At 52.5% G+C, this 27,118-nt stretch overlaps 1 protein-coding gene across 4 annotated transcripts in view; it reads left to right on the top strand.

Annotated features, from left to right (window-relative positions):
- The window catches only part of MBP (myelin basic protein), an 85,329-nt gene extending 61,497 nt beyond the window's left edge, over window positions 1-23,832 (top strand). The window contains exons 5-10 of one of the 4 annotated variants that reach the window (XM_019715598.2): window positions 1,868-1,945; window positions 14,692-14,799; window positions 15,839-15,874; window positions 16,268-16,300; window positions 19,740-19,856; window positions 22,348-23,832. In XM_019715598.2, coding sequence (XP_019571157.1) covers window positions 1,868-1,945; window positions 14,692-14,799; window positions 15,839-15,874; window positions 16,268-16,300; window positions 19,740-19,856; window positions 22,348-22,392 — 417 coding nt within the window. In that variant the 3' untranslated portion in view covers window positions 22,393-23,832. The remainder of the gene's footprint in view (window positions 1-1,867; window positions 1,946-14,691; window positions 14,800-15,838; window positions 15,875-16,267; window positions 16,301-19,739; window positions 19,857-22,347) is intronic. The other 3 variants (XM_074339821.1, XM_019715607.2, XM_074339822.1) reach the window with 3 other exon arrangements.
- The last annotated feature ends 3,286 nt before the right edge of the window (window positions 23,833-27,118 follow it).

The raw sequence follows: 27,118 nt of genomic DNA on the forward strand, positions 1-27,118 counted from the left end.
CGCTCACGGACGTCCGCAATGATCTGCTAGCTCAGAGACGTCCCCCAGGTCTGTCAGCACATCTTACATGCGCTGAAATCATCCTACTTCCTAAACAATAGTAAAAAGCGAGGAAAAGGTGAAGGAAAGCGAGGCATCCTGGGGGGTCCCCATAAACGTGGCCCTGGCACACAGGGTTTCCACGAGAGGCTGCTCTCGCCGTCGTCTCCTGCAGCATTGTTGGGGTGCTGTCCCCTCCTGTTCTCACCTCAGTGCCCTGAGCACATCTCCACTCACGCGGGTGCAAAGGAAGCTTGTCAACCTCTTCCTGCCACGCGGGGGACAGACAGGCTGCTAGGGGGTCGGGGTTAAGGCTGCATCTACTGCAGGCTGCTCGGCTCCCAGGGGCCGGCCACCCTGACCGGCCCACATTGCATGGCCAGTGCCAGACATGTGCAGATGTGACAGTGGGGACACTTAGCCCCAGCCCAGCCCAACAGTGTCTCAAGGACACGTTCCTCCCCACCAAGGATGCACTCTGTCCTAAGTAGAGGAAAACGAATTAGAAATCATCCTTTGCCTTTGCCTTTTGGCCAAGTGTACAGTACGGATGACCGGGCACCACCTCCTGAGGGCCCTCGCTCCCTGGGGACGCCAGGCCTCACCACGGCAGAGACGACCACAGGCTCATGCGCCCACACACACCTTAAAACAAGCACCTACTCACCTCACTCATGGGAGCTCCCAGCACCATGAATTTGCTTCTACCCACCCAGTGTGCTCACTTTACAGTATTTCTGGAATGCAGTCACACTTTTCTACTGTGTCATCACTACTGTTTATTTCCGTGAATGACCAGCAGTTATCCGGTTTTCTAAAAATCTCTTTCATCTGTGGCCAAGACAAGGCATCTCTTGAAACCTGTTGATTTTTTTCTCTTGGCCACTGCAAGGCTTTCCCTCTTCTCTCACATTCTCCCCCCCTCCACGCCCCATACACCCCGTCTTGCTATGGACAGTCTAGGAGACCATTTGCCTTGGTCCTGTAGTAATATTCTCAAGCACATCGCTCAAAGCTGGATGGTGTGGCAGGGACTGTCTTACAGCTGATAGAAGAGGGAACACACTAAACCAGCAGCAAATGTGGTTTAGGAAGCTTTATAGCGACAGAGTTATGGCCGATGCACAGCCCAGGTCAAGGCATGTTAAGTCCTGTAAGTATTAGGCTCCTGACCTTCCCCAACAATGGGAAAGAGTGTCCGTGGCAAAGTGGGACCCCACATGGCTGGGCGCTCTGCTTCTCTTAAAATGAGTCCCTGGTACTCTGTGGCACCCTGAAAAGGCCCAACAGCGACAGCCACCGTTAACTGCGACCGGCCAGGGTGCCTTCCACGTGTGAGCCCAGTGCAGCAGCTAACACCCTGCTGGAGAAGAAAAACCTTAACCACAGAAGAGCTGGACGTAGCGTTTCTCTGCCCCGCTTTAGGCCCCCGAAAGCCCTCTTAGCATTTACACTGGACTGGAAGATGCTATCTTGTTCCCCAGAAACCTTCCGTCCGCTGCCTGCTACAATTGCAAGGAAATGTGGCCCCCTAAGCAGAAACAGGGCCCAGAATAGGCTCTAAAGGACAGGCTTCCCCCTGAATCTTTCCTCTTATTCCTTTTTCTGACCTACCTCCGCTCTGAGTCCTCGGGGCACGAGCCACCGTCTCCTCCTTCCCCGTGTCCCTGTGCCACCACCGCTCACTGTCCATCATCTCACCTCCATGCCCCTCCTTGCCGCCAGGGGTCTTGCCAAGCCCACTCAGAGAGGGTGCTGCTAGAGGACTTGGGGCTCTGCCAGCGGTGCCCGCATGGACTCAAATGGCCACTCTGTGTCCCTCTGGCAGGTACCCTGGCTCAAGCAAAGCAGGAGCCCTCTGCCCCCTCATGCCCGCAGCCAGCCCGGGCTGTGCAACATGTACAAGGTAAGACGTGCACCCGCCCCTCCAGCCCCTCCGGCGCCACACCGCGAGCTGTGTTCCCTCCGCTGCCCCATCGGTGGGCAGTGTCTGGGGCACCTCCCTGTGCAGGGGGCACAGCAGGTCGTCTACGGCATCCGTAAGTCACATTTCGCCAAGCCGGGGGGGCAGCTCCGCGGGAGAGCCAGCAAAGGGCAGCGTGCAGAGACAGAGGAAGTCCTTGCCTCAGAGGAGTGCCGTGTGAATCCTCGGCGGGTCCTGTGGGGACGGGCCCATCAAGGGCCCCGTGGGTCAGGGCAGTGGACATTCCCCTGGGGAGAGCTGACCAGGGGCCATTTCTCAGGGCCAGGGCAGAGGTGGCCTGAGACCGTGCACTGACCCGCCTGCGTTCACAGCATCTGTGAGAACCAGTGCCTAACAGACACTGCGCACTCAGTAAATATTAGCGGAATTAAACTCTTAGATAGCACGTGCCCTTGGGAAGTCTGTCACAGGTGCTGTGCTCACCTGAGCTCGGCCAAGTTCCCCTCAGGCTGGAGGACAAGCGTTGTCCTCAGCCCTCCGCCTCCCGGTGTGGTGGTGGCCACTGCTCAGAGTGCTGGGGACACAGGGTGACTGTGAACAGCAGGGAGGAAAGGGGACAGGTGACCCAGAGGAGGCTTATGCACAGTGCACAGCCAACACACGAGCTCCTGTCACTGAGGACACTCAGATGACAGTAGGCACCGCACCTTGTCACCTGGGAAAATACACAGTGGAAAACAAGTGCTCATTATTCTGACAAGAGCCCCAAGTGTGGGAGGGGGCGAGGCGTCTGTGCCTGGGGAACCTTCCTCTTCAAACTGGAATTAAAGGAGGGAGGCACCTGTTACCTTACAAGGTCAGAGGCGGCAGGTGGGGCACCAGCTGTGCCCTCCCAGTGCGGCTGGGAGGGGCCTCCTGACATGCCCCACCCTTGCAAAGTGCTCTCCTAGGTGCTGATTTCAGAGGGGGCTGCACCCTGTGTTGGAGGGGGGTCTATGAGCAATGAGGGGGTGCCGGCAGCTCCCTGGCGGCCAGTTCCCAAGTAGGGTGGCTGGTTCAGGAAGGGGATCGCAGGGCCTGGTAGGGCGGCCTGGGGCAGGGTGTTTCTACATCTCCTGGGACCCTGCCCCAGGGCCCCCTGCCAGGCCCAGACCTTGATACCTGACACCTGAGTAGTGCCTGTGGGCTGCTGGGTTTCCTGGAAGGACCTGCCCATGAAGCGCCAGTGGGGGCATGAGTCTCCATCCAGGTGAGGTTGGACAGCACGTTCCCAGTAAGTTAGTAGGGCCCAGACCACCCTGGGACACTCAGGCCTGGTCCAGATGAAGCCAGGGCCTGCGCACCAATGCCTTCCTGGGAACGGCACTTTCGTCCTGCAGCACCTGACATGCACGAGGGGAGAGCAGAGGCCTGACAAAGCGTCTGGTTGCGAAGCCCCAGAGGTGGGCCCTTCAACCACGTGGATGCCCCCGGACACCCCCTGCCCCGTCCTGTCCTCCACTGGAGACATGATGCCACCAGAAAGCAGAGCTCCCCACGGAGAGGCACAGAAGCCACCAGAAATGCCAGAGTGGGGAGGGCGAGCGGCCGGGGCTCCCGCATTCAAGTGATGCTGAGAAACTTGCACCTGATGCTTCATTTTCCTCCTTTAAAACATCACAGAGGAACAGCAGCACCGCAGACCAATTTCTGTGCCAAGTGGGCGAGTCCTCCGCCCTTCAGTTTCATTTATGGACACCCCATTCCCGTCCCAGCATGATTTGGACCCACTCGCCAGGAAGCACACCAGAGAATTAAAACATGCAAAAGTATCAGGACCAAAGGCGAAATCGGCACGCCAGAGCCAGGCCGATGGGTCCCCAAAACTGTAACTGGTGGCAAGAACTCTCGGGCCCTGTTCTAAAAACTCTCGGGCCCTATTCTAAAACTCTCGGGCCCTATTCTAAAACTCTTGGGGCCTATTCTAAAACTCTCGGTGCCTGCCAGCCGTCCGCTCTGACTGGTCCCAACGGTGCATCACGCGCTTCTGCCTGGCGAGCAGGGAGAGCAGTGGCCTGGGCTGTGGTTGTGGCTTCTCCACAAGTGCTGACACTGACGGTTCCAAGCAGCCCAGGACCGGCTCTCCTCCCTGAGAAAGAGCTTTTCCTATTTTGAATGTTTTCCTCTGGCACTCTGGGAGCCTTTCATATTTCACAAAAGCAGTTATGTTTACCCAAGAGTAGATTTAACAGCACCAGCCACCGGGAAAGGATTGCAAGGGCCAGGTTGCCCTGAACGGGTTTTAAATACATTGTGGTCCCGAGGTTCTGTGACAAAAGGCAGTTGAACTAGGCTTACGGGGATGACAAAGCCTCCGGCTGAGGCCACAGGCTGACCAGTTAGTTCACAGATCCAGTGGTGTCAGGCTGTGCATCTCAAACATCTCCCAGCCCCGCCGTTTGGAAAAGGTGTGGACGACCAAGGGCCTGCGCCACCGGGTCTCACGCAGCTGCTTCCCAGCTGGTCCTGCGCAGACTCCAGGGGCCTCCGGCTGCTGCTTCTCAGGTCGATGAGCCCGGGTTTTCATCATTGGCAAATAAATGGTTCTGACCATAGTGGAGGGATGTTGGTGGCTGCACGTTTTGCTGGCCCTACAGGTCTGGCCTTAGGCACCCAGAGTGGACCAAGGCCCTTGGAGAGCACGTGGACGCAATGAGAGGCCGATTCCTACCCTTGGGGCCAGCTGTCTGCTCCAGCCACGGAGGGCCGCCGCTGCCCATGGCCTTCACGTGCTGGAAAGCCTGTGGCTGCTTGTCTGCTCCTTCCAAAAGATGTTTTCCAGGCCCATGTCTCTAAACTGCTTGCCCACATTCTGTACAAGGACACAGCCTAGCTCCAAGCGGATAAAGGCAGCCTGGGGAGCCATGTGGGTTTCCGTCTCGGTTGTGAAGTTACCTGATGTTCTGGGAGAGTCTTCTGCACACGCTAGCCACACTGAGGTCTTTGAAAAGTGGGTGCTTGGAAGCAAAGGGAAAAATCAGGGTGGTTTAGGCCCATGTCCAACTCTGCTCTGTCCAGTTCCACTCTGGCCACTTTGGAAGGACACAAGAGAAAGCCTGGAAGACTCTGCGTTCCAGAAGAGCTGGACTCCAATGTCACACTCACCACCAGCTCCAGGCATCCTGAGTCTGGGAAACAGGCAGCAATGAGCCTTTCCTGGGGGATGGTGAGCCGGCTCCCTTTGCTGTGAGCTCTCTGAGGCACCCCCAGGCCAGCACTGCAGACGCTCCTGCATCTGACCTGTGTGCTGGCCGTGCTGCAGGCCCTCCTGTGGTCACATGCTCCTAACTGGAGAGCCCTCAGCAGGTGGCCGTGAGGGCAGCTGAGCCCAGGCTGCTAAGCCACAGTGGGCAGGACGTGCAGGGCTGCCTGGTGGAAAGTGTCCACCCAGCTTTATGACCTTCTCACCAAACAGTCAGCAGCCTCCAGCTTCTCCACCCCCTACCTTCTCCGCCATCCGCCCCACTTAGCAGGAGGACACAGTGGGACACCAGGCGTCAGAAACTGTTCTCCTTTATGATCAAGTGCCAGGTCACAGAAATGTAGTCCCCGCAAGCTGACTTCACCTGCAGAAGCTCAAGGCTGTGACATTCGACTTCTTCCGTGGTTTTCTCTGCCCAGATAAGACCTCATTTAGTGACTGCCAAGAGGTCTCTGATTTCACTGTTGCATCGCCCCAGCATGGAGGCAAAGCCGTCCTCCCTAGGACACAAGGAGACTTTGTTTCCTCATTGCAGCAAAGCCTCAGCAAGGATGGAGGCAGACGTGTCCCCCTGCGTCTCACACAGCAGCATCTGCTCGCTGCCTGCAGCTTCACAATTTGCTAACAGTGGAAACTCTCAAACTTGGAAACTGGTCCCTGTCATCATGGGCAAAGGGACAGCCCCACCTGAGCAGGACACCAGGAGTAACCCACAAGCCACATCGCCAGCAAACTGCACCCCCCGCCCCAACACTCTCCTCTTCCATCATCTGAGGAGAAACCTATTATCTGAGCAGCTGCCAGGTAACCTGAAATTTCCAGCTAAATCAAAGTTTCGCCTGTGGATTTTCCCAGCAATAGAGAAAAGCCTGCACAGTTTTGATATCACACAGCTTTCTTGAAAGAAAGAAAAAAGCCCGCGGCTTTAATTAAACTCACCCGAGTCGATGATTCAAGAACTTGCAAAGGGCAAAAACACAGAGTAAACTGCATATGTCATTCAGACAGAACAGAATTCTCTCCAGATTGCAAAATCTAAAACATCCTGACCTTGCTGGAAAAATCTAACACTCCCTCCTGAGGCATCTTCAAAGCTGCTTGACCAGTAATGATGCAATCACTTCCTCCAAAACACTGAGATAAACAAATGGTGGCGAGAGAACCGCAGTGTCTGGCGATTCTCAGAATGTCTCCCGCGTCGTGGGGTCGGCATGTGGGGAATAAAACTGCAGCCATGGAGATCGACGCTGCGTCTGTCTGGACCACCCCTGAAAGGGAGATGTCCCAGCTCAAACAGCCTGCAGACCCACATGTCATTTCACCCCCAAACTTCTGAACTTCAAGACACATGCTCAGGTAGATAACATGTATTTTACTGGCACCTAGTCTGCACCTGGGCTAGTCGCCATGGGGTCAAAAAGATGTCAAATCCTTTCCTTCCAATGGCTTAAAAGAGGCAGGGCAGCCAGAGGCCAGCTGTTTACGTCTCCCCAGTTTTATCGTGGAGACTGGGTGGCCAGCGAGGTAGAAACTCGTTCGATAGAAAAGGGGCAGCTGTTCATGCTACTGCCTCCTTCAGGAGGGCAAGTCATTTAAACCAGGTTTCTGAGGCACTAAAAGGCTTCATAGGCCATGGAAGAAATGCAAAGCAGGAGGAAAAGGGCAGAGACGCTCTGTCCCATAGTGAACGACGTGTCACAGTGCCCACGTGTAAAGAACACAATATGGAGCAAGCCCGTTTGGTTGTATGAGCACCTTCACAAGAAGACGTCACTTTATTCACTCCCCAGCTGGCTCTGCTGCAGTAGCTACAGTGAGCACTTCAGAAAAAAGATGATGCTGTTCTGTGCGTCCAAACAGGTGAAGAGACCAAGCGCCCACCGCCCGGATCTGCGTGTCTGCGGGGCCACAAAATGACAGCTTTCTCTGGGGGAGAGAGCAGAATGCAAATCCCTTGACTTCCGCCCTGTCAGGAGCATTGGCAAACCTGCCTGAATGAAAGGCAAGCGTCCTTAATGCCACTGTGGGGCTGTTTGCAAAGTTCTGTCACATCCCACCTGTACATTCAAGGAATAAGCAGCAGAGAGATGTGTGGTTTTTGGCCAGCTGGTGGGCGGGAGGGTTTTAATCACATTAATGAAACAGAATGACGGGGCCTCAGCTTTCTCTCATAAGACAAGTGTTGGCTGAAGTCCTGTGACCAGTACTGAGGGGACATATCGGGACTCGTTGGAGGCTCTGTGCTGACAGACCCAAGGCTACATCCCTGACTTCTGTGATCCCGCTCATGAGGATGACAGGCGTGACGTAAGACTGACTGTAACCCCAAGTCCGAAACCTCGTCTACAGAGCCCCAAGTGACAAGGCGTGTCCGTGAGGAGGTGATGACATGAGGTGCCCTGCAACACCTGACATTCTTAGATGCTGTGAGCCCGGCCCTGACGCTGCCCGGTCACCTGCGTGAACCCTCAGTGCTGTCTGACCCCCGCTTTCTCTCCCTTTCACTGTGTGCGTTGGGGGGGCTTGGTCTGCTCCTCCCCGTGTACGAGACCAGGAGTGTGAGTGGCACCTGCCCCATCTTCCTACGTGATGGAGACAGGCTGAGCTCTCTAAGGAGTGCCCGTTTGGGAACCTCTGCCCTTTTATAAGCCTGACATCCCAGGCACAGTGAATGTTACTATTTACACAATCGGCATTTTCTTCCAAGAGGGGGTGACCTCACAGACTTGCCCCTGGTCAAAGCCAGAGGCGCAGGACAGTGCAGATGCCTGGTCACTGGGGAGAGACTCTGCCCTGTGTGGGGCCCAGGAGCTTCAGTTGTGCAGGTGAAACTAATCTGCCATTACTTCCCAGTTGACCGTAAATTGTTAACAGGTTCGACTTGTTTTAAACCTCCCAGCTCTGCCGCAAACTGGAAAACAGGTGGAAACCCCTTCCTGAGACTTTCAGACCAGCAAGCGGTCTGGGTCCGAACCAAGTGCACGCGCTCCCCCTGCTGGTGACAGCTGTCATCACACGTGCAGGGGAAACTAAAGAAACAGCTGATTGGAAAAAACAATCTGCCTTAAAGGTAAATGAAAAGGTTGTCCTTTACCCCGTGGCCTTCCTCCCAGGGTTTAAAACTTTTCAGCGTAATGTTGTTTTATCTGCTATCAAGAAGTTGTTTTGTTAACCATGATGCAAACCTGTACTGATGTGAGAAGAGGCTCGCGACACGATCGAGTAGCACAAGAGGGACAGGCCAGTGTCACGTGATGTTGTGCCCTGTGCCCAGGTTTCCAGGCGCTGTACTGCTCTCTGTCTGCTGTGCCTGAAGCTGGGCCATCAGAACGTCAGCGGGCCATCCTAGGTGGCAGGATTTCCTCTACCAGCTTTTAAATTTTACTTGCTATCTTTATATAATGCGCATGTATGATTTTTTCAAACTTTTGCTCGTCGCAAACATTCAGCTCCACCTGTTGGATGGCCTCGCCCGTGTGGGGACCAGTGGACACAGGGGCGGCTTCCCACGTGCACGGCCGGTTCCGGTCCCGACGGCTCGCGGCCCTGGCCGTCCCTCCCAGCTCTGGCCTGACTGCAGCCGGGCCTCGAGCTCCTCCGTTGTCTTTTTATCACCAGCAGAGTAAAAAGCTGCTTGGAAGGGGACAGACCTCGACGAGAGACACCAGTCTTGGCAGATGGCCATAAAACGTGAACCAGTTCAGCTTTTTTTAAACCTCGGTGCACACGGTTAAAAAGTGCTTCATCAGAGAATTGCCAAACTTGTGTCTTTAAAACTAAGCCACAAAAGTCCTGCCTCATTAAGGAGCCTGACTTCAGCGGCCTCTCTAAGGGACCTTGTGTGTGTGTCACAAGCATTTCTGAAGCGGCCAGCGGCTGAGGACGTGGAGAAGCAAGGGGAGGACACCGACGGCCCGAGGCCCGAGGGTTTAGCTGGGACACTCCCCTGCCTCCTTTCACCCGCGTCCCCACACCTTCCGACAGCAGCCGGCCCAGCGGGACTGTGAGGCCCTGAAGGTCACCTGCGCCCCCAAGGTCTTCACCTCTCCCGTGCTCACCTTTCTCCTCCAGGCAAGCGCCCTCCCGGCTCCCCCAGCCTAGGAAACGGGTCACCTGGTTTACAGTGAGACATGAGGAAATGACAACCACCCACTCCCCATAAATCGTAACATACAACAAATAAGCCCAGACCCACAGGTTTTAAAGTACCTGGCCAGGCCTGTCCAGGGCTCCCGCAGCTACCTGGGCGCAGGCTGGCCCTGCTCTGACCATGAACTGGCCCCCAACCCAGAGACATGATGGGTCGACCGGCCGTTCTCCAAGAAGAGGGCGTCCCCCTGAGCTGCGCCGTGGACCTCTCCCCTCAGAGCAGCCAGGCTTTCACGATGGTTCCAGTGCTGTGATGGGCGCCAGCATCTGCCCAAAGTGTCACTGCCAGCCAGTTTCAGTCCAGGCTGTCAGGGGAAGGAGAGCAGGGGTCTGGCAACCCTCTCCCAGGTATCAGAGGCTGATCTGCAAACTTGGCTGCACACTCAGTGGAACACTATCCAGCCTTAGAAGGGAAGGGCGTCCTGACACACGTATCACATGGATGGACCTGGAGGACACGACGCTGAGTGACAGAAGCGAGGCACCGGGGGACGCACCCTGTGTGATCCCACTTCTGTGAGGGCCCTGGATGAGTCACATCGTAGACACAGAAAGTAGACGGTGCCGGGGCCGGGGGTCAGGGAGTTGTTGTTTAATGGGACAGAGTATCATTTAGGAAGATGACAAAGTCCTGGAGATGGCCAGTGGTGACGGTGGCATGACCCTGTGACTGACCTAATGCCACGGCATTGAGCCCTTAGAAATGGTGAAGACGGTCACTTTTACATGCTCGTGTTTAGCACAATAAGAAAAACTTAGGGGTGACTCAGGTACAGCAGCCCCTTTCTGCCACTGTGTAAAGGCGTCTCGCCACGGCAACCGAGGTGTGAGCCATAGCTTTGCTTCCTGGGCCCACCACAAAAGCTCTTTAGTGACACGTAAATAAACAGCGCAAACCCCAGGCCCAGCATCCCAGGAAATGCCCTGAGTTTCAACCACACTGGACCATTATCTTTCTTTTCTTGGCTGCTCGTCTCAGTGGCCCCTTAGCAACGTTTTCAAGCTGAGACTTTCTCAGAGAGTCTGTTTCAGCCACATCCTTTCACACAGGAGGAAACAGAAGCCCCCCACACACACACACAGAGTGGCTTGCTCAGGTCACACAGGTTTTGGTGTCCAAGATGCAAATGACAGGCATGTGTTTAGAGGGAGACCAGCCTTACCTGTGCAGGGGTGTCCAGGTAGCAAACTCATGTAAAGATGTAACTGCCTGCATTACGCTCGACCATGCGAAATGGCCTCTTTATTTTATTGTATTTTAGATGTTAACACACAGTAACACTGCCTTGTTTTTGCTGTACAGGTCTGTGAATTTGAACACGTGTATAGTTTCTTGTAGCAGCCGCCACAGTAGGGGTACATCCCCCCAAAACTTCCCTCTTGCTTTCACTTTATGGTCACATCACACCCTTCCCTGCCCCCACCCCTGGCAACTACCGCTTTGGTCATCTCTTTATGGTTTCATCACTTGGAGAATGTCACGTAGATGAGGTGGCACGTATGACATCCTTCTAGAATGCCTTCCATCGCTCAGTCAAGGCCATGGAGACGCCTCTGAGTTGTTGACACACCAAGTTTGTTCCTTTTTATTGCTGAGTGAGGAGCCCCCACCACGTGGACTGCGAGAGACACTCACGCACAGATTCTTGATGATCCTAAGTTTTCATGGAAGATTTAAATTATTTTCCCCCTCAAAAAATTGCTAAGATATGCATTATAAAGGCCACTTCCCAAAATATTTGGTTTTTCTTCTATCGCTAAAAGCAGGAAGCAGTGTTGCTGGGTCCCACGGTAAGTATCCGACCAGCCCTGTGAGAAACGCCTCACTGTGTCTCAGACACATCTCCCTGATGGCTCAGGACGCGGAGCATCCCTTCGCGGGCTGCCTCGCCTTCTGCCCGTCTTCCTCTTTGATGAAGTGCTTATTTAAGTGTTTTGGCCATTTCTTCACTGGGCTTTTTTTTTTTTTTTTAAACCATTGAGCTTTGAGAGTTCTTTACTTATTCTAGCTTCAAGTTGTTTGTCATTGATGTGATTTGCAAATATTTTCTCTCATTCTGTAGCTTGTCTTTGCATTCTCTTAACAGTGTCTTTTGCAAAACAAAGTTTAGATTCTGATGAAGTCCAATTTACCAATTTTTTCTTTTGTGGGTCATGTTTTTGGTGTCAGGTCCCCAGATTATTGAAGGTTTCCTTCTAAGTTTTCTTTTAAGATTTTATAGTTTTACATTATGGATAGAAATCTATGATCCATTTTGAGTTAATTCTTGTGTGAGGTGTGACTGTTGGGTTGCAGCCCTTTTTTGGATATGGATGTCCAATCGTTCCAAAACCATTTGTTGAAAAGACTACCTTCTGTCCACTGCATTGTCTTTGCACCTTTTGTCAAAGGTCAATGGGTCGCACTCCTGTGGGTCTATTTCTGCAGAGTCCCGTCCCCCCCACCGCACTCGGCGTCATCACTGTAACTGTGCAGGAAATTGTAAAATCAGCTGATGGAAACCCTCCATGTATCCTTCTTTCGGTCGTTTGCCTGTTTTGGTCGCATCTCATTTCCCTATGGTTTTAGAATCCCTTTGTTCGTATCTAAACACAAGCTTGCTGGCATTAAGTCTGGAGCTTAGTTAAGTCTGTCGATCAGTTTGGGGAGAACTGGCATCTTGACTCTGCTGACCCTTCCAGTCCGTGAGCACAGTATGTCTCTCCACTTACTAACACTGTCCGTGATTTCCTCCACCAGCATTTTTTAGCGTAAAGATGCTATACCTGTTTTGTTAGATTGACAACTAATATTTTGTTTCTTTGATACTATTATAGATGGCAGTGTTTTCACATTTTTCCCTTTTTAACTGTTCATTGTTCGTATATAGAAATGTGGTGGCCTAAATGTCCTTTCAGTAACAGACCATTGCAACTATAAGATAACAGAACAGTTGTGACTATGTGGTGATATCCAATTATCTGTGCAGCTGACAATTTACAGCCCAAAAGTTCACGTCAAAGCTGCATTTCAGTCACTCTCCCATGCATCCCAACAAAGCAATTGCGTGACTCCATAATAATTGTTTATTTACCTAAGATCTGTGTGTTAGGCTCTGTGTTAACAGTGATCTAAATAACTACATGTGAATCCAACCGTCATGCTCATTTCATGCTTAGCTCTGCACAGAGCACCGGGGAGAGACCAATCACACTTGGCGTGAATAGTTACGACCCCTGATTTCATAGCTTCAAGAGCTAAAATGCAACCTACCAACTTCATGTGTTCCTTAAAAGATTTAAATTTATTTTGCCTCAGAAGACTGGTGACTGACACATTTGTTATAAAAATCACAAAAAATATGGTTTTCTTTAGCATTCAAAGCAGACATGCATAATTCACAGGCGAAGCTTATTATCTACGTAACACTGTTAATATCTCACAACATAAGTGAGTTCTCATGGTGTGAGACCTATGTGATATGACTAAGCATTAATTTCTTCCCAAACCACCATGTAAAGTTTAAGACATTTTTCTCATTTAATCGCAGGATGGGTGAGTGAAGGGTACATGGTGCTTCTGGGACCCAAACGCAGTGCATGACACGCAGAAAGGTGGTCCATAAGCACCAAGGGATGAGTACTGGACGGGGCCATTCTAATCACAGCAGTTCCTCGGTTTTCAAACGTCTCCGTTGACGAACATTTCGGTTTCCGAACGCTGTCAACCCAGAAGTAAATGCTTCCGGTTTCGAACACGCCTCGGAAGTCGAACATGTCACGCGGCTTCCACTGAGTGCAGAATCCTGAGGCCTCACTGTCGGCTGTTTGCAAATGTTTCAGAACTCGAACGGTCTTCTGGGATGGATTACGTTCGAAAACCGAGGTACCGCTGTATTTCAAGCCATTAGAATGGTATTTAATAACCTCACCAGTCAAATTAGACACGGTGGGGCAGGGGCTTGTGGGGAAGGACAGGGACAGCCACCTTGCAAACTCTGCTGGAAAGGGAAGAATCAGAGGAGCCACCAGCTTTGCGTCACTGTCCACAGTGGGCCCGGGAACAAGTGCAAGGGGTGTTGTGGGGGCAGAGCCCCAGAAAGTAGTTTCCAGGCTCTCGGCCTCACATAGACAGGTGCTGGCTCAGGTAGTAGATGGCCATCAGCTGTGACTAGTTGGCCGTCAGCTGTAACCAGTTAGCCATTGGCCACTGATATAACTGCCGTGGCTGAGCTAGCAAGCGGATTGCAGTTAGCAGGTGGGGTCAGTTGGCAGAGAAGCGGACAGCGGGTTGTGAATCGCATGGCTCCTGCTTCCTGTGTCTCCAACCCAGCCGCCAGCGAGACTATAGTGGTATGACTCCCCCATCTATGGCTCCGTGGGTGTTCTTTTGGCCTCACCATGTCCTACGTTCTAGTGCGGGGAGTGGGAACTGACACCCCCCATGACACCCTGCATGACACGCAGTCTCCTGCTTTAATCCGCTCGCATTCCTCACCTCTAGCAGCAGTGACACAGCAGCGGGGACGCCTCCAAGGACATTCGGGCTCCTCCCTTGCCCCTTGTCAGCACCGAGGATGGAGCCCCTTGTCCACAGAAGCGGTCGGCTCTCCCTCCTCGTGCTTCGCCTCCCTGGTGTCTTCAGGGTCCCTGCTGGTGGGCACATGCCGTCAGTGGCCAGTCAAGGAGGGACATGTGGAGGCTGCGAAGACAGCGCTTCCTTCCCTGCCCTCGGAGGTGGTTTGTCAACACGACAGTCGCTGTCCCTCATTTGTCATCTTCTGGGTACCATTTGTTGACCTAGAAGGTTCTGGTTCTGTTGGTTATGAATGGGCCTCATACAGTCAACCCATCAGTCCTTCCCTCTGTGCTCAAGATGTGGAAGTGGCCGCCCCAGCCTGGGCAGACTCAGTGCCACTGTGACCTGAGTCACTGGTTTTGAGAACCAGGCTGGTTCTCAAAGCTGCTGGCTGGCCTGTCTTTGCTGCTCTGGCTGTTTTGTGCAATTCCTGAGCATTTTCCTTCATCCAAATCAGAAGCTCAGGGAAACGACACTTCCCTTTTGATGCCCTGCCTCCCCGGCCCCTATGTCAGATGGAGTCACACTTAAACAGCAGCCTTCCCGTCCCCTCGGCCTCCTATGTGATGTCGGGGAGCCAGGCACAGACTCAGCAACGGAGACACCTCCCAGCACGGTGCAGTCTCACAGCCAGAGAGCCTGTCCGAGTCCCTGCCTGCCGCAGGCGTGTCTGGTGGCCCCTCAGTGGCTTCCTAGCATGAGGCCGTGCCAGGGGGTGGAGAGGCAGTGCCCCAAGACGGGGGGACAGCCTGTCCTGAGGCCACTGCGCCTGTGTTTCAGGATGCACACCATGCGGCAAGAACCACCCACTACGGCTCCCTGCCCCAGAAGTCCCAGCACGGCCGGCCGCAGGACGAGAACCCTGTGGTCCACTTCTTCAAGAACATTGTGAGTGGACCCACACTGCGAGTGACAGGCTGGGGTGGGGGAGGTGAGGGGCTGGCCACGGCCACAGTCACCGGGGGCCTGAGTGTATCCAGGGGGCTCTGAGCTCTAACCCTTAGGTACATCCCCTGATGGCGCTCTCTCCTCCTCACAGTGGGGTTGGCCTTGGGAGCTCAGACTTGGCTCCTGGTCCCAAGGTCCCAACTACATCTGTCGCTTACTGAACTACACATTCTACCAAAGAACTCACTCCTTTGAGACTAAACTACTATGAGTGAGAGCGTACTTTAAAAATAGAACTTTGCAAACATGGAGACAGTTAAAAGCTCAGTCGTTGCCAGGGGCTGGGGGGAGGGCGGGGTGAATGGGGCGCCCAGGACACTTGGGGCAGTGGAAGTCATCTGTTTGACACAGTGATGGTGGATACACCTCATTCCTTTGTCAAAATCCTTAGATTGTACGACAGAGAGTGAACCATGGTGGAAACTGTGGACTTTAGTTATAACCATAATGTACCAATAAAGTCTTAAAAACAAAAGCAAAACCACAAGCTCTTAGTTATAAACTTTCTGTTCAGCTGACATTGTAAGATGATAGTTTCCATGTTGACAAGTGACTTTTAGGAGCCACAGAGGTGAGGGTGTCCCTTTGAAGCTCGGAATATCAGGGGACACTTTACTTCCCTCCCGAAAAAAGGACCATGGAGACGTGACGTTCACGGTCTCCACAAGTGTGTCACAGGACACACACCAAGAGGGATCAGTTCCCTCGTTGCAGGGCCTCTCGATGAGTTTCACAAACATTTCCTGAGTGTTCTGGAAGATCTGAGGAGCAATGGCTGTTTTCAGATTCCCAGAGCCTCCATTTCTCAGTGGGCTGGACTGAGAGGGGGAGCCAGGCAGCGTGGGCGGCCCTGTGCCTGACACGTGCTAGACGCTGTCACACCTGAGCTGCCCGCCACAAGCCAGGCCCTCACAAAGGGGCAGCACTGCTCCGACGGAGGGAGACCCCCACCACAGCTCACCATCCTGTGTCTTTGCAGGTGACACCTCGCACACCTCCTCCATCGCAAGGAAAGGTAAGACCTCTGAATGTCTGGATTAATCATCACTTTATTTATAGACCTTCCCTGAAATGTACCAAAAAGAGGGGTGGACTGTCGGCTGCCTGACTTGGTTCCACGGTGTCGTATCACGTGGACCCCTCGTAGACAGGCTGAGAGATACAGGGCATCCCCTCCTGCCACAACCGCAGACAGTGATAATGGATCCTAGGGTGCTTTCCCTCTAAAGCCTGATGGGAAATCGGCCCCAGAAGCTCTGCTGGCCACCGGCACCCCTTGGAAAGGGCACATGTGACGAAAACTGCCTACCACCTGAGCATACACTGTTTTGACTGTTTCTTCTTAATTACAAGAACTTTTTTCCTGCACTGATCACAATGTCATTATTTCTTTCTTTTCCTTATCCAGGGGCGAGGACGGTCCCTGAGCAGATTTAGCTGGGTAGGTGACAAATGCCTGTTCATGCAGTTCCCCTCCTTTCTGGTCCTCCGACCCCTGGACCTTTACGTTCTGCTGTGTCCGTTGCTTAACGGTCCCACCCTGCTTTCCCACAAAGCCCGGCTTGCCCACAGCTGCCTGCTGCTTTCTCCTCCAGGGAAAAGAAGGGGCTTCCCAGGGCCAGGTCTTCCCTTCTGGCGTCCTTGCCCTGCTTCCTCCCTGCCCCCCAGGCACCCCTGCCACAGGGCTCCCCCCCCACTAGGCCCCTCCCTAGGGAAGAGCAGGACCATGTTTGAGAAAATCCCTCATTTCCTCCCCACACCTGTGGGCCTGGGGCTGACTGGCCCACCGACATGGCCAGCGCCACCACCAGAGGGTGGCTTTTGTTGAGGAAAGCGATTCTGCTAAGGAGTGGACAGGGCGGTCACGTCACTTGTCCAGTTCATGATGACCCAAGTAACGCAGAAGACTTGGTTTGTGTGTTAGTGGTAACTGAAGCTTCCAGGAAAACCTTCGTAGGAATTTCAGGCTTTGAATGCTGAGAACAAAGTTTTCATGAAGACTTAAGTGGGCGATCTGTTCACTTTCCAGGTATTAGTGAACCAGCTGAAGACACCCACCAGGATGTTCTAACCAAACTTACAAACCTGAGTGACTAGTAACTATTAGGTATGGCTCTTACTTTATAAAAAGTATAATTTCAGACTCAAAGGGAAGAATAACCACTGACCTACATGCCAGGAATAGGTCATCTTGGGAACACGACATCCTTATTCTCTAGTAGAGGCCTATGGACTCCGGACGCTCAAGTAACAAACATCGTATCAGTGAATGAATGGATTTTTCAAAAAGAAAGAGGAAGGAAGAAGCAAAGAAAGGGGGGAAGGAAGGGAGAAGGAAGGAAAAAGGAAGGAAAGAAGAAAGAAGGAGGAAGGAAGAAGGAAGGAAGGAAACATAGAACGGGATGGGAGGAAGGAGGGAGGGAAGACGCCGCAGACAGAGGCAGAAGAAAGGTTTCGTAAAGTTCCTGCATTTCTCCAACACGTTGTGACATTGAATTATGAACTGATGCATTTGCTGGAACATTTTATACCAATACATTTGAGCTTTTCTTGACCTAAGGACTTTACAAAACGGTGACAATGTAGAAAATTCACATGGGCTGGCACTCAGAGCCAATTAATTTGTGACTTTCTGTCCCAGCAGGAGACCAAGGTGAGACTGAAGAACGAAATGCATTTTTGACCCTGAACCTCCCTTTAAGTAACCCCTTGATCTGTCTCTTAGCTTTCCAGGCGTGGACGCTGGACTTTACACAAAGTCCCCACTGCACGTGGGGAGGGGTGGGGACAGAAGCCTGCCTCCTGCCCGGCCACTTGAACCCAGCCGCTGGCCAGAAAGCAAGAGCTTTGCGTTCCTCGCCTCGCTCCCATTTCTGGTCCGACTCACGTGTGTCAATGTTTTCTTTTCTCCAAAGCAAACCCCTCTGCTATAGTTCCTTTGCCTGCTCATCTGCTTTCTGGAGCTGCAGGGTTCCCTTCCCGTTTGGAGTTCTGAAGTCCCCACTTCCGTCTTCTAAACTATGTTGTATGTTTTCTGGTAAATTCTAGGTGGTCCAAAGGTATGTGACCAGGAATGTGAAAAGGAGGAAGAGTCAAGCACATTATTAATCTGAAAACCATTCCTTGAATTTAATTTTCTCAGCATCTTTCTTTTGGGAGAAAAACAATAGAGTCAGCGTTCGCAGGGGCAAGTGTGGCTCTTACCACGTCACATGTGTCTCTCTTTGGCGCAGCTCTCTTTAACTGTCACCCGTCCCTCTGTGTGCCATCGTGGAGAGGCCGTGTCCGTGGAAGCCTCCAGGATCCAAGGGCGGCGTTGGCTTCCCTCTAGTATGCAGGCTTGCACGTTCTCTGCCACACACCCCTGTCCCTTAGGCCACTTGATAACCTTGAAACCGATCTTCACATGCAAGTAGCCGCCTGGGACCTGAACGTCCCATGTGTGTCCCCAAGCCCAGGCTGAACGAGGAGGCAGCTGTGGCAATAGCTTGTGTGGGGGGCCTGGGCAGATGGGCCTGGTCCCGGGATGAGCGAGGGGAACCAGAAGAACCTGGAACCTTCCAGATTGCACCTCCAGTCCCTCTAACACAAAGGGGGATGAGAGGGTTTCCAAGTTCCCTCCAGCCCTGAAACACTGATGAAATCTGAAAGGACTGGAAGCTGAAGGAAAGTGCTCTGGGGTCTCCTTCAGGAGATGGTTTTGTTCCCTTTGCTAGAATTCTCAGGAGAGGACCACACAGCCTCCCATTTGTTGTTGGTGAAACAAAGTGACACCTCAGACCTTGCCCTCCGAGTAGAGCTCCTGGGGCAGAGACCCCAGCCTGGGGGTGCCCGGCTGCTCGGCCCCCCAGGGGATGTGGCACGAAGGCTGGAGCGCCCTTTACCCCGAGTGCTACCAGTCGTGGCCGCACACCCAGAGCTTGTCCCACCCGTTTCTCACACTGACAGTGGAACGTCCCATCGCGGCTAAAGCGTGTTAGAAAATAAACTCAGGACACAAGTATTCTTGTATTGCCACAACCATTTGATATCACTATGATCCACAAAGAAAACTTGTGTCACCCTCTCTGAATGGGCGCTGGAGGCAGCAGGTGACCGCAAGCTCAGAGCTCCATTCTCAGAATGGGACACCCACTGCTGGTGTCCTCACAGCCACCCTGTCAGGAAGGGATCGCAATGCTCCCCATTTTAGAGAAGAGGAAACGAGCTCAGAGAGAGTCCCACACTTGCCCACGGTCACACAGTGGAGGGAAGGGGGCTGAGACCCATCCAGGCTGCTGGCTCCTGGGCTGTGCTGTGGTGCCCAGACCTGCCCCTCCCTTGGTGGCCGCAGCTCCGGAGCCCAGGGCACCTGCTCAGAACCCCACGTTCATGCTCAGGCCCCAGGCCACGATAGTGGTCATGGTCGAGAGAGGCCCCTCTAGGCCAGGGACCTCAAACTTTGTCCCCAGACTTTAGGAAGCTGTGACTGAATCTCACCAAGTCCACAGGCCTTGCCCCTGGGTCTCTAGGAGACAGAGTGGACATGAACACGGTCTGCACAAACCACCCGAAAACAGGCCGCACACAGCCTGGGTGCTCAGGCCATCTCCTGTGTCCCCTTCCTCCAGACCCGTGTGGGCGAAAGTTGTCTACCCTGTGTGGCCGATGTTTTCTTCTCCTGAAAACCACACAGCGTGAAGCAGGGAGGCAGCTGTTGTAGAAAAAAACACTGACCTTTGGAACGAGAGCATCTGGGGAACATCTCGTAACAGAGCCTGGCCCAGGCCAGCAGCTGACAGATGTGGAGGGAGGGCACTGAGCCCCCCGGGTCACCGGCCACTGGGGGTGGGGATCCTGGGGACAGGCTGGAAGCAGAGCACGGTGTCCTTGTCTTGCAGGGAGCCGAGGGGCAGAAGCCCGGATTTGGCTACGGGGGCAGAGCTGCCGACTACAAATCGGCTCACAAGGGGTTCAGGGCTGACGCCCAGAGCACGCTTTCCAGAATCTTCAAACTGGTAACGTAGCTAGCCAGGGTCTGGGGTGCTGGTGTGGGTGGGTGGGCGGGTGGGCGGCCTCTTCGCTGCATTCTCTCAGGAGTTCTGAGCCAGCACCGCACGGGGCCAGCTCCGAGGGGAGCTTGAGGACAGGTGGGGGCACGAGGCCACAGTTGTGCCGGGGGCTGTGGCTGCAGACGCTGACTCAGCTGGAAGGTCAGGTGGCTCCTGGCCCAGGCGGCAGCATCTTTGCCCCCCAGGAAATGAGCAGGACAAGGTGACAAGACGGGGATGGTTGGACCAGGCGAGGCATCCTCAGAAACACTCAGGTGGCCTGTCCCGTTGGTTATGATGCTGGAGTGACATAGAACAAGGCCCAGATTTGTTGTCTGAGTGTCCTTGGCCTGTGACCTCTCTGAGCCTTGGTTTCCTGCTCCATAAAGTAGGGTGACATGGACAGAAACCATAGTGACAGTAAAAGGTGGTAAGGACAACGTGGTCACAGGGTGCCTGCAGGTTCCACACAGAAACAGCAGCTGATGTTATTCTAATAGTGACGACAATTGTGCTGAGAAGCCGGAGATCTCAGAATGTCCTCTGGTCATCTGTACGTCCCCAGCACGAGCTATGGAGGGAAAGGCAGGAAGGGGCTGAGAGCGCTGTGTACCTGTGTGTGAGAGGTGGTTACCATTCCAGGAAGGGTGGCCAGACAGGCCTCCAGAGCAGCTGGCATTCGCTGGCCACAGCCCGGGGACAGTTTTCTCCAGACCAAAGGAGAACACAAAAGGCTTCAGGAGGAGGGAGGTGATGAGGGTGCGTGATGTGGAATGAGCAGCAGCAGCCAGAAGGACACGGGGTGGGAAAGGTAAGCCCTGTGAGCCTCCTGAGGGCTTTTGACAGTGACTCTGCAAGGCGGAGTCACAGGGGCTCCAGGGGGAGACTGGCACAGTGTGATTTATAACTTACATTTGGTGTTGAAAAACCAGTTGTGCGTTCCCGGCAGAGATTAGCAAAAATGGGAACTGGATTCTGAATTCCTTAGACTGGACAGACCATCAGGGAGACCTGTGGATTCTGTGGCTGCAGAGCCGAGGCTCCAGCAACACGTAAACACTTCAGGGCTTAAAGCTGCAGGGCAGTGGGATGGTCCCTGAGTGGTGACATGGCGCCCCTTTCATGGGGCATTGGAGTTCCCACACTGATTTCATCAAGAGGAGAGCACATGTCACCCTGAACACAGAGCGGATGTTCATGGCAGTAGGAATGATCGCTCGCTCATTCCATGTCCCCGTTGGAATAGCCGCCTGAGCCACCGTGTTCACCTCCTCTCAAGCCAAACAAGACCACCGGCTTCCCTGCCCGGCGGCCTGGTGCTGCGTCAGCCGCCGCCACAGTCACGACTACGCCCAAGGTGTTCCAGTCGACCCCTCTCCAACCTAGAGACATGTAGTGAGGAAGACAGATGCCAGCCCAGGAGACAGTGCATCTGTTCTGACAGGGAAGCCACTGGAAAAGGCAGGGCAACGCTGTGATGCCCATGGCACCCAGTCCAGAGAAGAACAGTCGTGGCCGATTTCGTGTTTATCTTTCTTGGATGAGAGATTAGCCTTCTTGTAGGAATTCCTCTGCAGAAGGGAAGATGAGATTGTGCCGCTGGGGGTGGTCTGTGCGTGGTCCCCAGACAACAGCTCAGTAGGGTCCTGCTGTGTCTGTCCCCGGCAGCGTCCGGTGGTCGTGGGCACACGCGTGCTAGGGTCTTACTCTGTGAGTGTGTCTTCACCTGTGGCTTACAGGACAGTGGTCTCGTTGTGGGGAAGGCGTGACTTCCCACACGCCTCGTGCTCTAGGTGTTCTCGGTTGCTGACAAGAACAGGAGCGTCTCTCCTCCTCTCGACCGGTTTTCAGAACCACTGGTGGGGTCACCGTAGGCAACTTCATTTAACATTGAAAGGTTCTGCTGTATGAGGCTTGATGGCATCAGCCTGGGAGATGTGACAGCTCAAGGACAGGACCCGTGCTCCCTGCGAGTCCCAGGTGCTCCCAGGTACAGGCTCACCTCCCCCTCCAAGCACAGTGGCTCGTCCTGTGTAAGGTGCTACTTGGCTCATTAAAACATCAAGAGTTTACAGTCTATGGTGGGATGAGTTGGTCCCTCACCTTTAACTCAGTGTTGAGTCACATGTGGTGTGTCCGGTGGTTGGGACACACGATACCGACAGACTCAGTAGTGCGTGCGTGCAGACCCCGCACGTGTAGATCCTGTGGTGCTGGCAGGTCTCTGCTTTGGGGGGAAGTCAGAACTATTCAGGACAAGCCTGCCCTACGCGACGTAGGTCCTTGAAAATTCAGAAGGCTGTGCGGAATGGAAAGATAGCTTCATGCGGCATCATTTCTAGCAGCAGATCCAAGTGACAGCCCTTGATGGTTGGCGCCAGGTTTCCAGGAAAGGGGACCAGCAGGGGGAGGTGTGCAGGTGGCCCAGCGCTGACCTAACGCTGTGTCTTCTCCACAGGGAGGAAGAGATAGTCGGTCTGGATCGCCCATGGCGAGACGCTGAAGCCACCCTCCTGCTCCTGAACCCTGTCCTCGGCTTCTTAATATCCCTGCCTTACAATTTTAACCAGTCCCGTAAACCCCTACTTCTAGAAATGACCTCTTCCTAACGCCTTGGATTTGAGCACACGAGGGCCAGCCACAGCGCATCCCCCGGCAATGTCTGGCCAGCAGCTACATGGAGAAAACGCAAACACAAAACGGTTAAACGGTCACTACTGTACAACTCAAGATAAAGTGTCCTGGGGTCTCAGACCACGGCGACGTCCCTCCAGTTCACCCCTCCATCCCTGGCTTCGTGCTGCGTGCTCTCCCGCCCTCGGCTTCAGGCACTCCCAGGAGACACTGCTGTGGACACAGGACGCGTGCGGGTGGTGGGGCTGGCGATCCGTGCTTCCTTTGGTTTCTTCTCCTGCCCCTTGTCTCCCCCAAGGCACCTCATTTTCCTAACAGGATCAGGCAGTCAGGAGTGGCTTCACCCCACGGGGGCTTCGGTACGTGAGATGCGGGCGGGCAGCTTAGGACAGTGTGATGTGGTGGACACAGGGCCGGTGGGCTGCTCCCACCCCCTAATTGGCTGGATTCGTGTGTGACAGAGAGGGGATGAGGAGGCAAAGGGGCTGGGCGGTGGCCTCGAGCAGGAAACGGGATCTTGGAAATCAGGTGACGGCACAGTGGGAACCAGAGCGGCCTCCACAAACCACCTGTTTCCTCCTCCCCAGAGCCGGCCGGCTGGGGGCTCAGGGAGCCCTGCACAGAGAAAGCGGGACTTGTAGTTTTCTGGGTAGCCGCGCAGTGTCACACTGGTCACATGGGGAGCCAAACGTGACCGGTGGTGCGCTCGGCATGGCAGTGCACATGGCAAACACTAACCTCCTTCTGCTTGTCTCCTAGAAGTGAGCGTGCTGAGTGACTAGGCCTAGTGGGGGGCCTGCCTTTGCCCTGTCCCTGCCCCTGACCTAGACACATGGCTGGGCCTGGTCGGCCATCCGAGCATGGAGGAGCTGTCCTCTGAAGCAAACTCCTTTCTAACATGAGCTGACACTCCCCTGCTCCCCTCCATAACGTACTGACTCTGCCTTGTGAGTTCAGCGTCTCCTGGCACCTTGTCACCTTCCAAAGAGCCCCCAGGGGCATAGGTCTCCCGTAGATGGAATAGCCCACGTAATGCCGAGTGCAGCCCTCTAATCCTGTTCTAACTCTGAATGTCGAGTGTGGGTTTAACACAATGTCTATTAACACATAGCCTCAGTGATAAGAGAAACATAAAGAACATTTCGGAAACAAAACTTCCAAATCGCTGGACACGAGCCCTCTGCATCGGAGCTGATGCTCTCAGTGGGCACTACTCGAGAAGACGCGCAGCCGCGAGTGCTGTGACCGCAGGTCTCACGGAAATTACTGTTCTTGAGTAGTGAAATCAAGTAATAAACTTTTAATGACATTGGCGCCGTGTTTCTCTCATTGTGGTCTCTAGAACGTGACCCCGTAAAGCGATTGTCCCGTCTCAGAGTGGATGTGTGGACATAAGCCGTCCCAGCAGATGCTGGTCTCACCTCACGGTTTACACGTTAGCAAGACAAAGTGCACGGGGTCCGGTCAGGGCATCGATTCCGGCTCCCAGGAAAGGACTTCTCAAGTTACCGTTAAATGATGTTTCAAAGTCCACTCACCTTTTATTATCTCACCATTGTGAGCACCCAGCTGGTGTGAACTGCAGGATCTTTGAAAAATTACTTTTGGCCACACTGTACTGGCAGGAACATTGACAGAAATAAGTGATTTGGGAAATTTTTGTTCATAGTTGCTTTGGCTATAAGAATTATCTTTCAAGATTAACTGAAATCATTTTTCGTTTTGCTTTTAACAAAACCTTTAAAAAAAATCATGTTTTGCTTCTAACATAACCACAGGTTCTTTTCTGTCTCAGTTATGGCTGTGAGAAATGATCTGAATTTGTGAAACTTAGCAAGGGAAGGCCCCGTCTGAGACGATGGTGGGAGGACACCAGCTCATTTCTGCGGGGCCCCCAGACCCCGGCCTGTTTCCGTCTAACAACACAAGAGCCGGACGGTGGGCAGTGGGTGGCCCCCGTGTGCAGGTGCGACTCCAAGCCAATGCCGACACCCCTTCCTCCTCCTCTCTGTCCAAACCCCTTCCGACTGAGGAATCGGCAGCGTCCTGCAAATATAATTACACTTTACAAATGGTCAGTGAGGGCTACGCTGACCTGCGATCCCGACTCACCCTGCCGCGGCTCTACAGTGCCCAGGGGGCTCAGCAAACACATGCCTTTGTGTTTAAATACAAACGCCCTTACATTGTAACACAGCCAAGCATTCTTGAAAAATTCATCTGGTGAAGCATTTTCAATAGTTGGGGCAATCCACTGTACAGGGAACAAATTTCCCATCATCTGGTAAAGAACACACCTTCCTCCGCCCACCATATTTAAAACAGTAGAGCTATATCCCCCTCGGGACAAACAAGCAAGGAGGTGGAATCAGCTTCTTCCCTTTCCCTCTGAGCAGAGCCCAGGGAGGAGTCAGATCACTTGAGCTACTTCAGTGCAAAAGTGTATGGAGTCCCCAGTCTGTGGTAGAAATAAAGTGAACTAAGAAGAAAGAGATCCTTAATTTGTTATTTCGACAGGATAATGGCTCTATAAACTACGAACTTAACAAAAGTTTGAAAACATATCTTTACAAAGGACTAGATGCGATAATATGAGCTAACTCCATTGGTACTTCCGGGAAAGTCCGATCCCCTCCCATCTCAGGAACAGATACTGGTATTATGATTGATTTTCACTTCATTTCAAGTCACTTTCAAATGTCTTACCAACGAGAGAGAAAGTGTAAAATACCCTCAAGGACAGAAAATAAGACGTCCTCACACTATTCCAACCCGGGGATCTGAGTTCATTGCCAAGGCAGCAGCTCTGTGAGCTAACTCACGCTGAAAATGGTACATAAAGGAAAGATCCATCTTTAAACAGTTACAACTCACCCAAAGCCCAAACAAGTAAATATACAGGAGCTTTCAAATAATACAAAAACTATTTTTATTATTCTTAAGGCCGGCACAGTGGCTTTTGGCATAACTATCCATTTCTAATACAAAATTGGATTAAATAAATATCATCCAACGTATAAACAGACCATGAAACAGTTCTGAAGATAAAAAAAATTCTTCTATAAATTAAAAAATTAAAATTTTTCTTTAGTGGTGAATCGAGAATGAATCACTGTCATTTTAGAATTTGTCAAATAGATTACAAATCTTGATTTAATACAAAAGTCTCCATGCTGTGAAGCATTACACATAAAAAAAGATTAGAGAAATCTTTTATGATTACTGCCTATTGCTCCTGCCACTTAGTCTTCATTTTTTAGTGCTGAAGTATTTTATTTGTTACCCCTGTAAAAAACGAGCATAGCGTCTCCATGCTCATCGGTGCCCGCATGTGACTGAGGAAGGGGGCAAGTTCAGATCAGCTCAGCAGTGACCAAACAGGACACTGGCTTCAGGAGCCTGTGTCTTTCCTGGGGAAACTCAGGGCGTCCAACCCTCCAAGAGTCTGCCCCACTTTTTAAACAACAAAGACACAACTAGATTTTAAAGTGCTAATCTTCACTACAGTAAAGACATAGAGGCCCCAAACCTGTATGCAGGCACTTTTGAAATTCTAAAAATTCTAAAACACCTGTTACATAAATAGATTAGCTGCAAACAGAGAAGACATCTAGATTCAGAAATATCAATTGTACAATTTCATCTCTGCTTCATTCAGTACAATAGAATTTTAGAAAAAGGATGTATTAATTAGCAGTGATCCAGCCTTGGATGAACTTTTTTTTTAGTGGTGGGGGGAGCACAGTATTGACTTTGAAATAAACTCCTGGGGAAAAAATATGCATGAGAAAAACAGGCATGAGATCTCTCTAAAATACTAACCGGAAAACAGTTCCACATCTTACGTATTTTCTCAAAAACGTGCCTTACATAAATCTGATGATCACTTTGTTAAAAATGTGTCTCCTTGTGAGTTATGAATATTCTTCTGCAAAGAGGAAAATCCATGTGAAGAACAGAAATCCACTTCTACTTTTTTGAGTCTTGTACTAACTCGAGTGTCTCTTGCGCATAAATGGTGTTAAGAGTTTAGAAGTCAGAGAACACTCGATATCATTGTGAAACTCAGATCTACATTTCCTTAAACATGACAATGGGCTGGGGAGCACAAAATATTGTCCTAAAGCAGTGTTCCCTAGTTCAGTGCTGAAATTGGATAGACAATGGCAAGTCCTCATTTGAACAGGTTTCCAGGTCCCCAGGTCACATGGTCAGAGGATAAGAGGCAGTTTGATGTGCTGCACCTTCAGGCCGCAGGCTGGTGTGCACGTGCGTGGGGGCAAAATGACAGCGGGTATGCGCGGGAAAGGGCATCCCTTCTCTGAAAGGATGATTTTGTTTCAATCGCATGCCATTCTATGGACCTGCCCACATCTGCATCACCCATCGGAGGGGACCCTCCATGCACTGATCTATAAACTACACCCATCGGGGTTCAGTCTCTGTGGGAAGGTGTTTCATTCTTTCAGGTTAGTTAAACACTGCAACCCACAGAAGTGGGTCCCAGGCAGGAACTTTCCAAAGGGACCTACAGCACCAGGACGTGTCTGACCCGCCCCTGGTGAGAACAGCCGAGGACAGAGAGGACCTTGCAG

The sequence above is a fragment of the Rhinolophus sinicus genome, linkage group LG09 (genome assembly GCF_036562045.2).
Source record: "Rhinolophus sinicus isolate RSC01 linkage group LG09, ASM3656204v1, whole genome shotgun sequence".
NCBI lineage: Eukaryota > Metazoa > Chordata > Mammalia > Chiroptera > Rhinolophidae > Rhinolophus > Rhinolophus sinicus.